This window comes from Tachyglossus aculeatus, chromosome 19 (genome assembly GCF_015852505.1).
Source record: "Tachyglossus aculeatus isolate mTacAcu1 chromosome 19, mTacAcu1.pri, whole genome shotgun sequence".
In the NCBI taxonomy this organism is placed as follows: domain Eukaryota; kingdom Metazoa; phylum Chordata; class Mammalia; order Monotremata; family Tachyglossidae; genus Tachyglossus; species Tachyglossus aculeatus.
In genome coordinates this window covers 21,224,039-21,238,759 of record NC_052084.1, presented here as the reverse complement: position 1 = coordinate 21,238,759, position 14,721 = coordinate 21,224,039, and the positions used below count along the sequence as shown (strand labels likewise).

At 42.0% G+C, this 14,721-nt stretch overlaps 1 protein-coding gene across 1 annotated transcript in view; it reads right to left on the bottom strand.

The window, feature by feature from the left end:
- Positions 1–14,721, bottom strand: part of REV3L (REV3 like, DNA directed polymerase zeta catalytic subunit) — a 226,776-nt gene that overhangs the window by 24,388 nt on the left and 187,667 nt on the right. The window contains exons 22-25 of the mRNA XM_038761479.1: positions 14,344–14,485; positions 9,259–9,503; positions 8,430–8,538; positions 4,915–5,121 (exon numbers count right to left, since the gene is read on the bottom strand). Coding sequence (XP_038617407.1) covers positions 4,915–5,121; positions 8,430–8,538; positions 9,259–9,503; positions 14,344–14,485 — 703 coding nt within the window. The remainder of the gene's footprint in view (positions 1–4,914; positions 5,122–8,429; positions 8,539–9,258; positions 9,504–14,343; positions 14,486–14,721) is intronic.

Sequence of the window (14,721 nt, the reverse complement as noted above, 5' to 3'; positions counted from 1 at the left end):
CTCCCAAGCCTGTGCTCTTCCCACTGAGCCAAGATGGTTGTTGAGGTCACCAGACTGGGGTGGTAAAACTGAATGGGGGAATTTCTCCTAGAGATGGTGAGTTTTCAGGGGGGCTGGGAGATTCAAAGGAGAAGGGAGCTCCAGACCAGGGGAGGAGCCCAGCAAGGGATTTTGGGGGTCTGGGGGTGGGGGGAGTTGAGAAAGAGTAAGAAAGGTAGCTTGCGGGGAGTGAGGAGCGGGAGCTGGTGAGTACCGGGTAAAGCGACCAGGGAGGGAACAAGCTGGAGGCAAGCAAGAGAAGGAGCCTGGTCTAGTGGATAGAGCACGGGCATGGAAGTCATAAGGATCTCAAAAATCTCCAGTGGCTACCAATCAATCTGCGCATCAGGCAGAAACTCCTCACCCTGGGCTTCAAGGCTGTCCATCCCCTCGCCCCCTCCTACCTCACCTCCCTTCTCTCCTTCTCCAGCCCAGCCCGCACCCTCCGCTCCTCCGCTGCTTATCTCCTCACTGTACCTCGTTCTCGCCTGTCCCGCCATCGACCCCCGGCCCACGTCATCCCCCGGGCCTGGAATGCCCTCCCTCTGCCCATCCGCCAAGCTAGCTCTCTTCCTCCCTTCAAGGCCCTGCTGAGAGCTCACCTCCTCCAGGAGGCCTTCCCAGACTGAGCCCCTTCCTTCCTCTCCCCCTCATCCCCCTCTCCATCCCCCCATCTTACCTCCTTCCCTTCCCCACAGCACCTGTATATATGTACATATGTTTGTACATATTTATTACTCTATTTATTTTACTTGTACATATCTATTCTATTTATTTTATTTTGTTAGTATGCTTGGTTTTGTCTCCCCCTTTTAGACTGTGAGCCCACTGTTGGGTAGGGACTGTCTCTATATGTTGCCAATTTGTACTTCCCAAGCGCTTAGTACAGTGCTCTGCACACAGTAAGCGCTCAATAAATACGATTGATGATGATGATGATCTGAGTTCTAATTCTGGCTCTGCCACTTGTCTGCTGTGTGACCTTGAGCAAGTCACATAAGTTCTCTATGCCTCAGTTCCCATATCTGTAAAATGGGGATTAAGACTGTGAGCCCTAGGTGGCCTTCCCCATAAAACTAATCATCTAAATCTGGTGCTCATCATTAGTGTACTTTCCAACAGGATAGCTTTACAGTATTGAATTCTATGAAATAAAAAATTTGAGTCTCTGAAGTTTTAGATGTCACCAATCCTTACAAATTCTTTAAAAGGAACATTAACCTTAACAAGCTACACATTACCTTGTATAATAATAATAATTACGGTACTTGTTAAGCCCTTACTATGTGCCAAGCACTGTTCTGAGCACTGGGGGAAATACAAGGTAGTCAGGTGGACACAGTCCTTGCCCCACATAGGGCTCACAGTCTTAGTCTCCATTTTACATATAAGGTAACTGAGGCTCAGAGAAGTTCAGTGACTGGGCCAAGGTCACACAGCAGACGTATCGCGGAGCCGAGATTAGAACCCATGACCTCCTGACTTCTAGGCCTGTGCACTATCCACTAAGCCATGCTGTTTCTGCTTCTTGTACCTACCCCAGCGCTTAGTACAGAAGTAGAGAAGCAGCGTGGCTCAGTGGAAAGAGCCTGGGCTTTGGAGTCAGAGGTCCTGGGTTCAAATCTCGGCTCCGCCACTTGTCAGCTGGGTGACTTTGGGCAAGTCATTTCACTTCTCTGGGCCTCAGTTCCCTCATCTGTAAAATGGGGATTAAGACTGTGAGCCCCATGTGGGACGACCTGATCACCTTGTACCCTCCCCAGCGCTTAGAACAGTGCTTTGCACATAGTAAGCGCTTAATAAATGCCATCATTATCATTATTATTATTACAGCACCTGGCACATAGTAAGCACTTAACAAATACCATACAGAAGCCTTTCATGAGGGAAACAGATGAATTAGTTTCTCTGTGCCTTAGTTTCCTCATCTGTAAAATAGCGATAAAATCATTCTTTTCCCTCAGACTGCGAGTCCTGTGTGGGACTGGGACTGTGTTTGACCTGATCTTCCTGCTATCTCTCCCCGTGCTTAGCACAGCGTTTGGCATTTGAGTAAGTGCTTAATACTACTGTTATTAGTGTGAGCTCCAGTGATGCCCTGCCTTCTCTACCGTTGAGTATGCAAGGCAGCCTTTCGGTAGTATCTAGTACGGACTCTTTAAGATGCCCCAACAACGGCTACCTTGGTAGGCTCAAAAGGCATGAGATTAGCTCCTGAAGCACTTGACTATTTGTGTAGCATTTCTGGGGCCCAAAGCTGCAGCCCCCTGACACCCTGTATAATAAGACTGCATAAGAGTCACTTAAAGTACTACTATAAATACGCAGGAGGTCTTGTACTCGATTACTAAAATTCATATTTGTCTACTGCCCGATTTCCAACTCAGCTTCTTTCACGCCTTACACCCGTGGCCCACACTAATTTACCAAATTTACCATGATCACTGACGCTTTCAGCTCTCTGTTCAAGATTCCAAAAGTCTTTCAACATTAATGCAGACAGTGGGACTTAAGAGGGGCAGGGTGATATCCCAAGCGCTTAGTACAGTGCTCTGCAAACAGTAAGCGCTCAATACGATTGATGATATATACAAAGTCCTTTCCTATCTCCATCCTCAGTTCACTAAAACATCTCCATGTACATTCAAAGCAGCCCATTCTTCTCCTTTTTCAGAGGGCAGTAATGGATTCACTGAATTCAAGACGATTACAATCGACCCCTTGGAAGAATGAACCTTAAGTACAGTATTTTAGACCTTTCCCACTGCATTTTGTGACTATCAAAGAAAATTATATATTTATATTTTTATGTTTTAAAAATCAATATATTTGCTCTCAGAACTTAAATTATAGTTTAAGGCCGCTAATATTTCCAAATTCTTGAAAAGACTGTGCAAAAACCACAACCAACAAAATTCCTGAAAGTAAAGAGCACAATCTATAGTTCAGATCACTCTAAATTCTGATGAGGAATTTTTCATAAGAACCTTTTAGTTGGCATTTACGTGGTCATTTTACCTAGTATCTGGTAAGGTTAATGTTAAGGTTAGTGTTCCTTTTAAAGAATTTGTAAGGATTGGTGACATCTAGAACTTCAGAGACTCAAATTTTTTATTTCATAGAATTAAATACTGTAAAGTCATTCTTTTGGAAAGTACACTAATGATGAGCACCAGATTTAGATGATTAGTTTTATGGGGAAGGTCAGTGACAGATTCTAAATTTTAGGTAGTGCAAAGGAGAGTCAGAACTCAGCCAACACTTAAGTAGTGCAGGTGATAGTGGTTTGACTTAATTACAGTGATTATGACTGGGCTGAACTCCAAAAGCAGATAGTTGGGAAAACATGTTAATGAACAAACATTGTAATGAGGTTTCCCAGTTATGTAAATTAAGGTGAATACAGAGTCTGTTTTACATAAACTAATTAAAGTTGAAAGGTGGATAAATAATGTTAGATATAAATATTCAGTGTAAATGAAGTAATCCCATTCAGTTTCAGCAGAATGATTTTTACGAAAGGATTAAAATGTAAATAAGTGAATGAAACTAGTTACATTTTTCCAAGTCACCACTACGTCATACCCTGAGTTACAAAATCATATATAAATCTCACATCAAATTTATTAGAAAATGGGAATTAAAATGGCAACTTTTAAAAAGTATTAGAAATGACTGGTTATATATTACTGAGAAGGCTATTTATGTTTCCAATAACTGCTTCCATTTCCTTAATTCTTTTCTCAATTTCAGAGAACTCTGAACCAAACTTGCATTTAAATATGATTTTTTTTTCAATTTGCAAGGTCAGTTTCTCAAAACCTGCAAAGATGGGAATTCGAATAGCCAGTCAAATGGCTGTGCGTGTAGTCAACTGAATTTCAGAGCTGAAGATGCAGGCACACTTTGATTTTCATTATTTAATAAACTGTCCACACTGTGCCCCATTCATGCAATATCTGGAACACCCTGAAATGCAAAGAATGGCCTCATAGGATTGTCCTGTGAAAGATTCAGGAGTGAATAATAATTGTGGACTAGGTTAAGCGCTTACTCTGTACCAAGCACTGTACTAAGCACTGGGGAAGACACAATACCTGTAGATTGGACAGAGTCCCTTTCCCACATGGGGCTCTCCGTCTAGGAATTGCATTGAGATTAGGTGGTGGGTGATATTCTCCAGGTTCTCCATTAATTGCCTTGTTTCCCAGGATGGGGACCCTTTCCAAGATACTAAAGAGCTCATCTATACTGGAAGAAGAGGGAAATCCTGAAACACAAAGCTTCGGGAACTCCTGTTTTCATGGATCCTTTCAACAGGGAAAGGGTTATTAGGTTAAAATAGGTGCTGCCCCAAAAGAGCCATGTGAACTCACCTCCTCCAAGAGGCCTTCCCAGACTGAGCCCCCTTTTTTCCTCTCCTCCTCTCCACCCCTCACCGCTGCCCTACCTCCTTCCCCTCCCCACAGCACTTGTATATATATTTGTACAAATGTATTACTCTATTTTACTTGTACATATTTACTATTCTATTTATTTTATTAATGATGCGCATATAGCTATAATTCTATTTATTCTGATGGTCTTGACACCTGTCTACATGTTCTGTTTTGTTGTCTGTCTCCTCCTTCTAGACTGTGAGCCCGTTGTTGGGTAGGGACCGTCTCTATATGTTGCCGACTTGTACTTCCCAAGCGCTTAGTACAGTGCTCTGCACACAGTAAGCATTCAATCAATATGATGGAATGAATGAATGAATGAATTCAGCAGGGGACTAATGTGGACTTCCAGTAGACAGGCAAAAATAGGCGCTTTGGGGATGAAAGTAGGTTTTGAGGCTCTGCTGAAGAATTCCTGCGCATTTTCGCCACTCACCTCAATGCAGGGCATCCTCCCAGAAAAGTTAGCAGACGTATAGCCATAGGTGACGTTAGCTATAAGCTTGAGTCCCATCTGACGTGCTTCGAGCATCCGTGACAGAGCTCTGTCGTGCTTGTAAGCCTTCATCGACTGCTTTACCATGATCCTTGTCTTTAAAATTTCTTCTAGCATTTTTGGCAGCACACCTTTTCTGACGGAAGGCTTCAATTAAAAAGAAAAAGACAAGGTTAAAATTTCACATACACTAAGGATTTTAAAATGAAAGGGAAACAAAAAACATGAAAAGCAATCGACACAAGTTGAAATATGCTAAAGGCAGCCTTCAGTTTTAATGGAAAAAAACCCTGACAAAAATTATTTTAAAGAGGCCATTTTTTACCAAAAGGAAGGGCTTACCAAAACTGAATGCAAACTACTACAAAAGGGCAGTTGGTATATAACAAGGGGGAAGATTTCATCTGAGAACTTTGTGTGAAACCCAACTCTTTCATTCAATCGTATTTATTGAGCGTTTACTGTGTGCAGTAAGCATGAAGCTTACTTCATGAAGCAAACTGCAATCTATAACTCTCCAAGATGTTCCTTCCTAATCAATCAGTAGCATGCTTGGCACATAGTAAGTGCTTAACAAATACCATTATTATTATTATTTACTAAATGTCTCCTATGGGCACAGAATATTACTAAATGCTAGGTAAAGAACAACAGAAGTAAAAGACAGATTCCCTGTTCCCAAGAAGGCAATGGAGACAGCTACAAAATTAGCCCTGGGAGGCAACTGAATGGAAAGATGGGTCAGTAAATAACTGCTTCACTTGTAGAGGAAGTGAACGGATTCATTCATTCAATCGTATTTATTGAGCGCTTACTGTGTGCAGAGCACTGTACTAGGCGCTTGGGAAGTACAAGTTGGCAACATATAGAGACAGTCCCTGCCCAACAGTGGGCTCACAGTCTAGAAGGGGGAGACAGAGAACAAAACAAAACATATTAACAAAATAAAATACATAGAATAAATACGTACAAATAAAATAAGTAGAGTAATAAATCCATACAAACATATATACAGGTGCTGTGGGGAGGGGAAGGAGGTAAGGAGGGGGGATGGAGAGGGGCAGGAGGGGGAGAGGAAGGAGGGGACATGTCACTTCTAACATGTCATGTTAGAATCAATCAATCAATCAATCGTATTTATTGATAAAATAAACATGTACAAATAAAATAAATAAATAAATAGATGTGCTACAAATGGTGGTGAGTTTGTAAGTGTGAGCTGCTATTTGGGAGAGAATACCTCCTGGAGGAGATGGATTTCAGGAGGGCTCTGAGGGAGGGGAGAGCTGTGCTGTAGCATATTTGGAGGGGGGAGGATAGGGAGACCACGAGGAAGGGGATGGAAGTGGGAGACAGTGAAAAGTTTTGCTTGGGTGAAGCACTGAAAATGGGCTAGAAGGTAAGTACGAATGAGAGAGAGAGTAGAGAGCCTTCAAGCCAATGGTTAGGAGACTGTTTCAGGGACAGAAAACTGAGTTGTCATTGGATAACTGTCTCTTTGCTCATCCCAGTAATAATAATAATAACAATTACGGTACTTGTTAAGTGCTTACTATGTGCCGCACGCCGCTCTAAGTGCTACGGTAGATACGAGGTAACACGTTGGACACATTCCCTGTCCCATATGGGGCTCACACTCTTATCCCCCTTTTTCAGATGAGGTAACTGAGGTACAGAGAAGCAGAGTGACTTGCCGAAGGTAACATTAGCAGACACGTGGTGGAGCCGGGATTAGAACCCAGGTCCTTCTGACTCCCAGGCTCGAGCTCTTATCTACTAGGCCACGCTACCCTGGCAACACTGAAGAACGATGGGGCTCCACCATCATCACAGACAAGGATGGCACCCTACAGAGGATGCAACAACCAAACAACCATCACTTAACCACAGTGCTTCCTGAAAATGAGGCCCTACAAAGCATCGGGAATCTGGCACACTGAGAAGACATCAATCCCACAGTCTGAAATGGAAAATGGGAAAGCACTTGGATTCATACATTCAATCGTATTTATTGAGCACTTACTGTGTGCAGAGCACTGTACTAAGCGCGTGGGAAGTACAGGTTGGCAACATATAGAGATGGTCCCTACCCAACAACGGGCTCACAGTCTAGAAGGGGGAGACAGACAACAAAACAAAACATGTGGACCTAATAATATACCTATCTACAAGCGCAAAGGTGGGCTCTGCTTATTATTAGTATTAGCGTGGCTCAGTGGAAAGAGCACGAGCTTTGGAGTCAGAGGTCATGTGTTCAAATCCTGACTCCGCCAATTGTCAGCTGTGTGACTTTGGGCAAGTCACTTAACTTCTCTATGCCTCAGTTCCCTCATCTGTAAAATGGGGATTAAGACTGTGAGCCCCAAATGGGACAACCTGATCACCTTGTAACCTCCCCAGCGCTTAGAACAGTGCTTTGCACATAGTAAGCGCTTAACAAATACCATTATTATTATTATTATTAGAATAATAGAGTAATCATTATTAGGCTAATAATAACAAGGGTATTTGTTAAGCATTTACTATATGCCAAGCACTGTACTAAATGCTGGGGTAGGCACAAGATAATCAGGTCTCAAATAATAATAATAATAATAATAATAATAATGGTATTTGTTAAGCGCTTACTATGTGCAAAGCACTGTTCTAAGCGCTGGGGAAATACAAGGTAATCAGGTTGCCCCATGTGGAGATCACAGTCTTAATCCCCGTTTGACAGATGAGGTAACTGAGGCACAGAGAAGTTAAGTGACTTCCCCCAAGTCACACAGCTAAGTGGCATCATCTCAGGAATTTCTCCACCTTGCAACAGTTGCCGTAAATAATCATGACGGCATTGTTAAGCGCTTACTATGTGCAGAACACTGTTTTACGGAGCGCTGTAAATATGAGCTTTCTCCTCCTACCACACAAAGTTGACCGCCCTTCGAGGTTATAGAGCGGCAGAAATGTGACATTGAACAACATAAGCTCGTTACTATTTCCAGTTCATTTGATTTCATTTTGAATTAGCATCTTATGCACAGTATTCCAAAAGCTCCTGCCTCCTCTTACGTGACATTCCAAGAGGAGTTGGATCCACGCATCCATAATGAAATTGACTGAACGTAATCATTGCTCACTCAGAGGAGGTTTATGAAGGCAAGTCTGTGAGATTCCAGAAGAGGGCAATATCACTATAAAGATGTCAAAAATTTCTTAAAAATTCAGTTAGAACCTGCTCTTCAAGCAGTATTTTTAAATACTTTAATTGTACTTAAAAAAAAAAAAAAGAACTGCCTCTTTAGGTAACTGTTCCAGTTGCTAGCAAGGTTATTTCTACCTTTGATTTTTTTTCTAGCTCATTCTTAAAGACAATGGGCAGGGAAAGGACGGTACTTACCGCATGTAAGGAAAATCTACATTATTTGCTCCAATAGTTTTACACTGGAAGAGACCACTTATTTACACATTACCTTAACAAAAGCGACTCCATTGGGTGAAACGGTGATATCGTGTCGAATTTGGTAAAGTAAATCTGGAGGCACCCTCAGTGATGTACAGCCAAATTTAAATTCATCAAATCTAGTAGAAACAAGATAAATATTGGAATTAACAGTTCTGAAGATCAGTTTTTCCAGACCCTTCCATTCCAACAACTCCAAAATGCTCTTTTGTGCATAAACCCACTTAATGTGGGAATTGCATCTTCGGAAAAAGTAGTGTCATATGAAATTACATCTTCAGAATTTCTCAGTCAATGGCAAATAGGCTATTAGGTTTCTCAAGTTAGGATATAATATGACCCCGTGCTTAAAGGTGAACACTCTGGGGAATGAGCATCTTTGGACAACAGACTCGAGCCAATAAGGAAGTCTGAAAAGCACTGTGGCAATCTGTCCAACCGCAACTGATCATTTATCAGTTCTTACTGTGTTGAATTACCCCCCAAAAGGAAGGAAATAACAGCAAATTCACCAATCATTAACTGGCTAAAGAAACAGCTACGGTTGGTCCCATGGAGAGATTTCAAGTTCGTTTTTCAACTTGCCTTTATAATTGCCCTGTGTTCACAGTCACTGCGTGCTACAAAATTCCATTTAAGTGGGCTAAAATGAATCGACACGTCTCATCTGACTTTACTCACAGGATGCTCTGATCACAATCAAATTTAAGGTAGGGCTGAGTGCACCCTAACTTTTTAATAAGATTATGGGTAATACAATATTCAGAAGCCTACCACAGTCTTAACCAATTGCAGGAATACAACAAAACAACTTGGCATAAGCAAGAGAAATGGCTTACTTTCCCAGATTCTCCACATGACCGAGGCAGGTGGAAAAGCAGTAGTTGTATGCTATGACAATGGAGGGATACAGGGACTGGAAATCCAATACCAGAACAGAGTTGCTGTAAAACCGGGATTCGGGCTCCATTATTAGAGGAACACACTGTGGGGCTCTCATCCGAGATCTCTGCTGAACACTTGGAGTCACGGCGATATAATTCATGGGCTTGGCAACGCGCAGCATCATGGATTCCACACGATACTACGGAGGGGGATAAAAACACCTTTAAGTTTAACTGTCATCTTTAGAACATAACCATACAATGCCACTGCTATGCTGAATCAAAGATCGCTGGTAACAACAAAAGGCTTAATGTTGACGGGGCGCACCGTGGAACTGCCTTAACCCGTCCCTTGAAGAACCTTTGCCTTCTCTTTGCACCATTTTGTGATGAATTCATCCAAACCCCTATTTAACATGCGGATATTTCCCAAATACATAGCTTCCAATGGCCACAGATTTCATGCTTACTTCCCGCTGAATGATGAAGGGTTACCTTCGGTTTGTTCGGAATCTACCATTTTCAAGCTTCAGTGGAGGCACCCTTTTCCGATATTGTAGAATTTAGTGAATAACGGTTATACGTTCTCCTGTCCACTTAATTCTTTTTATTAAAGATTTTACTTATGACTCCCTCAGTCCTCATATCCCCACACTAAACAGCCCTGGTCTTTTCTGTCTGTTTTCTTAATGGAGCTTCCCTCCATTTCCCTGATCATCCTGGCTCTTTTTTCTCTTGATCCTCTCCGGCTCTATTATATATTGATCCAAAGATGTGGCAAAGATGTATGCATTATTTTAAACAATGACAAAACCAGGCCTTCTGTTGGTTCTTTACCCTCCTCCTGAAGATGTCAAACATTTGCCAAGCATTAGAAGCAGCCTGGCCTAGTGGAAAGGGCACAGGCCTGGGACTCAGAAGGACCTGTCTTCTGTGTGACCTTAGGAAAGTCACTTAACTTCTCTATGCAATGACCTCATCTGTAAAATGGGGATTAAGACTGGTGAGTCCTCTGTGGGGCAGTGACTGTGTCCAACCTGATTAACTTGTATCTACCCCAGTGCTTAGAACAGGGGCTGGCACATAGTAAGCGCTTAAATACCACAGTTATTTATATCATTATTATTATTTGGCTGGTCCTTTTGGCTGCTGCGGCTCAATGGACAGATGATTTCTAAGAACAGTCAACCAAGATGTTGCTATTTCTTTCCTGAGTTGTGACGGGTCAATGCCCATTATCTCATAGTTGATATTTAGATTATTTTTTTCCAAGGTGAACTACTTTGCACTTGTTTATTCCAGCCCTTTCCTTGGCCCATTTACTCAGCTTTAAGAACTCTTTCTGTGGTTTATGCCTGAGATTCGATGTGGCATTTCAATACCGCGAAGAGCTATGCTCTCTGCAAATGTAGAGGTTTTCCTGTGCCTGCTCTTTTAGATCACTTATTAGTATGTAAACAAAACAAACTTCTAGCACTGAGACCCCCCCACCTGCAAGAACCCTACAGACAACGAAGTCTATTATATCACCATAGTGTACTCTCCCAAGCACTTAGTACAGTACTCTGCACACAGTAAGTGCTCAATAATAGTAATAATAATAATTATGGAATTTGTTAAGCACTTACTACGTGCCAGGCATTGTACTAAGCACTGGGGTAGATACAAGCAAATCGGGTTGGACATAGTCCCTGTCCCACGTGGGGCTCCAAGTCTCAAACCCCATTTTATAGATGAGGAAACTGAGGGACAGAGAAGTGAAGTGACTTAGCCAAGGTCACACAGCAGACAAGTGGCAGGGCTGGGATTAGAACCCAGGTCCTTCTGATTCCAAGGCCTGTGCTCTATCCACTAGGCCATGCTGCTTCTCAATAAACACCACCGACCCTTGTGAATCCCCAGGGTTCCCCCTTTGTTATCAATCATATTTATTGAGTGCTTACTGTGTGCAGAGCACTGTACTAAGCGCTTGGGAAGTACAGGTTGGCAACACATAGAGACAGTCCCTACCCAACAGTGGGCTCACAGTCTAAAACAATCCTGAACAATGGTTGTTTACCCCTCACCTTTCATTCACTTTCTGTCATCACAGAATCGTCCTTTCATACCTTTTACTCAAGTGTTTCTACAATCATGTGGCATGGAATTCTATCAAAGGCTTTGGAAAATCTGAATATATCGTATCCATCAGTCTCCCTCTCTCTGCTTGTTTACTGACACTATCAAAGATTTGTAACAGAGTAGCAAGGATATCCTTTTGCAGAAGCAATGTAATTTTTCCTCAGTACTCAGTGATCCTAGGTTAAATTATGGATCAATCAATCAATCAATCGTATTTATTGAGCGCTTACTGTGTGCAGAGCACTGTACTAAGCGCTAATTTATCAGGTAGAGAAGACTCACTGGTCTGTAATTCCCAGGACCGTCTCTGGAATATGTTTCATAAACAAGAATTACACTGGAGAGTATTTCTGCTACACATCTGAAACAACAGGCTTACGCTATTGTAACGATAGGTTACATGCTCCTTCCACAAGTTCTGCCACTTGCTTTTTGAGTTCTTTTGGAAATCTTGGATGGGTGCCGTTCAATCCCAGTGGCTGGTTTAGGTTTGGATTCAGTGCATCAGTTTGGTCCAAAATATCCCGTATGGTCACCACAATTTAACCATTACTTCCGCAAAAATTGATCTGGATGTGGCAACCTATCTAACCCCTTCTTCAGTGGAAGTAAATAATTAACTGAGCCCCTTGGATACTTTTCATTACTGAGTGTACGTTTTGTCCCAAAGCTATCAAACGGCCCAACCAATTCCCACTCTTGATATGTTGGAAGAATCTTTTGTAATTAGCTAAGCAAAGGACATCTAACACATTGTTATGTTGTTTTCAGTTGGGTGAAATTTCACTGTTGATGACCTCTAGAGAAGCAGCATGGCTTAGCGGAAAGAGTAAGGGCTTGGGAGTCAGAGGACATGGGTTCTAATCCTAGCTTTGTCACTTATCTGCTGTGTGACCTTGGGCAAGCCACTTAACTTCTCTGGGCTTCAGTTACATCATCTGTAAAATGGGGATGGAGACTGTGAGCCCCACATGGGACAACATGATTACCTTGTATCTACCCCAGAGCTCAGAACAGTGCCTGACACATAAGTAAATGCTTAACAAATACCATCATCATTATTATTTTATTCTTCTTGTAATACACAATGCAACTGGGCTGCTTTGCTCTCAAATCTAGATTGAGTAGCTTTCTAATATACTGTATGTCCCTTCCTCCATTTCCATTTTAGACATATATTACCAATTCAACTGGAATAGGCCCTGAAGGAGCAAACTGAAAAAACACTTTTCCAGAAAATGCTAATTTATGAAATGGAAAATAAGTATGCAAATTAATTCCAGGAATATTAGCAGTGACATTCTCAATGGCTAGGCTATGAATGTCGGTTTCTGGTTAACTTGAAAATTGCTGTGCAAAACTGATTAGATACACAAAAGAGAACACTGGAGATTCCACTTCTAATGGAAAATCATGCAGGCATCTTCAACAGATTTAACATTTATGTTAATAAGCTAATAAGCCATGCTCATAAAATATTCACACACATGCTTCAATATCCTCCCCATTTTCTCCTGAGGGACTTGAGGTAACTGCAAATGAGCTCAAATTCAGTCAATCGTTGCTATTTATTGAGCGCTTACTATGTCAGAGCACTGTACTAAGCACTCGGGAGAATTAGCAGCCATGTTCCCTACCCATAATGAGCTTAGAGTCTAGAGGGAGGGACAGACATTGATATGAATAAATAATTTATAATAAATCATTTAAAGATATATACATAAGGGCTGGGGGGTTTGGGGTGGGTGAATATCTGTCAAATTGCAACAACTATTTACAATCACTTATAATACGCTGGGCCGTAAACTCCTGAGAGCAGGAATCATGTCTACTTACTGCACCGCACTCTCCCAGGTGCTTAGAATGCTTAGAGAAGCAGCGTGGCTCAGTGGAAAGAGCCCGGGGTTTGGAGTCAGAGGTCATGGGTTCAAATCCCAGCTCCGCCACTTGTCAGCTGTGTGACTTCGGGCAAGACACTTAACTCCTCTGAGCCTCAGTGACCTCATCTGTAAAATGGGGATTAAGACTGTGAGCCCCCCGTGGGACAACCTGATCACCTTGTAACCTCCCCAGCGCTTAGAACAGTGCTTTGCATGTAGTAAGTGCTTAACAAACGCCATCATTATTATTATTATTAAGTGGTGGAGCTGGAATTAGAACCCAGATCGCAGACCCATGCTCTTTTCACTAGGCCGTGCTGCTTCACTAGGCCACGATGCTGCTTTTCCTGACACTGCTCTTCGCTGAACTATGATAACTTTGGATCTAATGAAAATTTCCCTGGCTATTAGCGCACACTCTAATCATGAGATGACATTAGTCAAATGCCACCAAAGACCCAAAAGGAAACAAGGGAGATGCCCTTGATATCCTACAGCATATATGACAGGGAGAACAGAGTGTAACCTTTGCTCCTGCGCTTCAGGATCCCCAAAGCCCGTTGAGCTGGGGGAAAGTGAACCCATGACTGCATTTGGAGGGTTGGCGGTCTATTCCTAGACCTCTAGGAGATCTGCTGGGGAAGCAGAGGGTGATTGTATCACGGTTTTCCTGATCCAGAGGCAAAACAATGCTGTTTGGAAGACCACAATATGAAAAATCACCACAAAGAGCGATGAGGACAAATCATTTATAGAAGCCCTGCAAAGAGTCAGTGCGGGAGCCAACCGGTGTACATTTTAGACTATAAAGAAAGGGTCTAGTATTTTTTTTTGAAATTTTTACATGGAAGATCCAAGGAACGGAAAATGATCAGGGTACTAGATTTTTCAAAACTAGGGAATCAAAAATCAGATGCAAATTCGCAGTATGCCAAATATTTAAAATATAAAATTAATTTTGATCTTTAGTAGAGCACACTCAATATTTCAATGAGTTATTTACGACCTAAAAAGTTTGAAGAAAATTAGGTAATCTTACCTGTGAACCCCTTGTCAGTACATGTAGGAATTGGATCCCAAAAAGCCTTGCCATTTCACTGGTTTTCCCAATTATATCCAGCTGTTCTAACATTTGCAGATTCCCACGGACACGGCTAATATAATGATCCACCATTTTCCATCTGTAAAAGAAAACAATCTAGCTTACAAACAGCAGGAATCGAGGAAGAGTTTGGTTATTTTTCTTAAAGCTCTGTTTTCATTTTTGAGACAAGGTATATTTTTTAGAACAAGACACCGACCAGAAAAGCTGGTAGCTGATATTCCATTAAACAGGATTCTCGTTTCTCTCATAGCTACTCACAGGTATGGCCTAGTGGATACAGTATGAGCAGTACATAGTAAACGCTGAATAAAT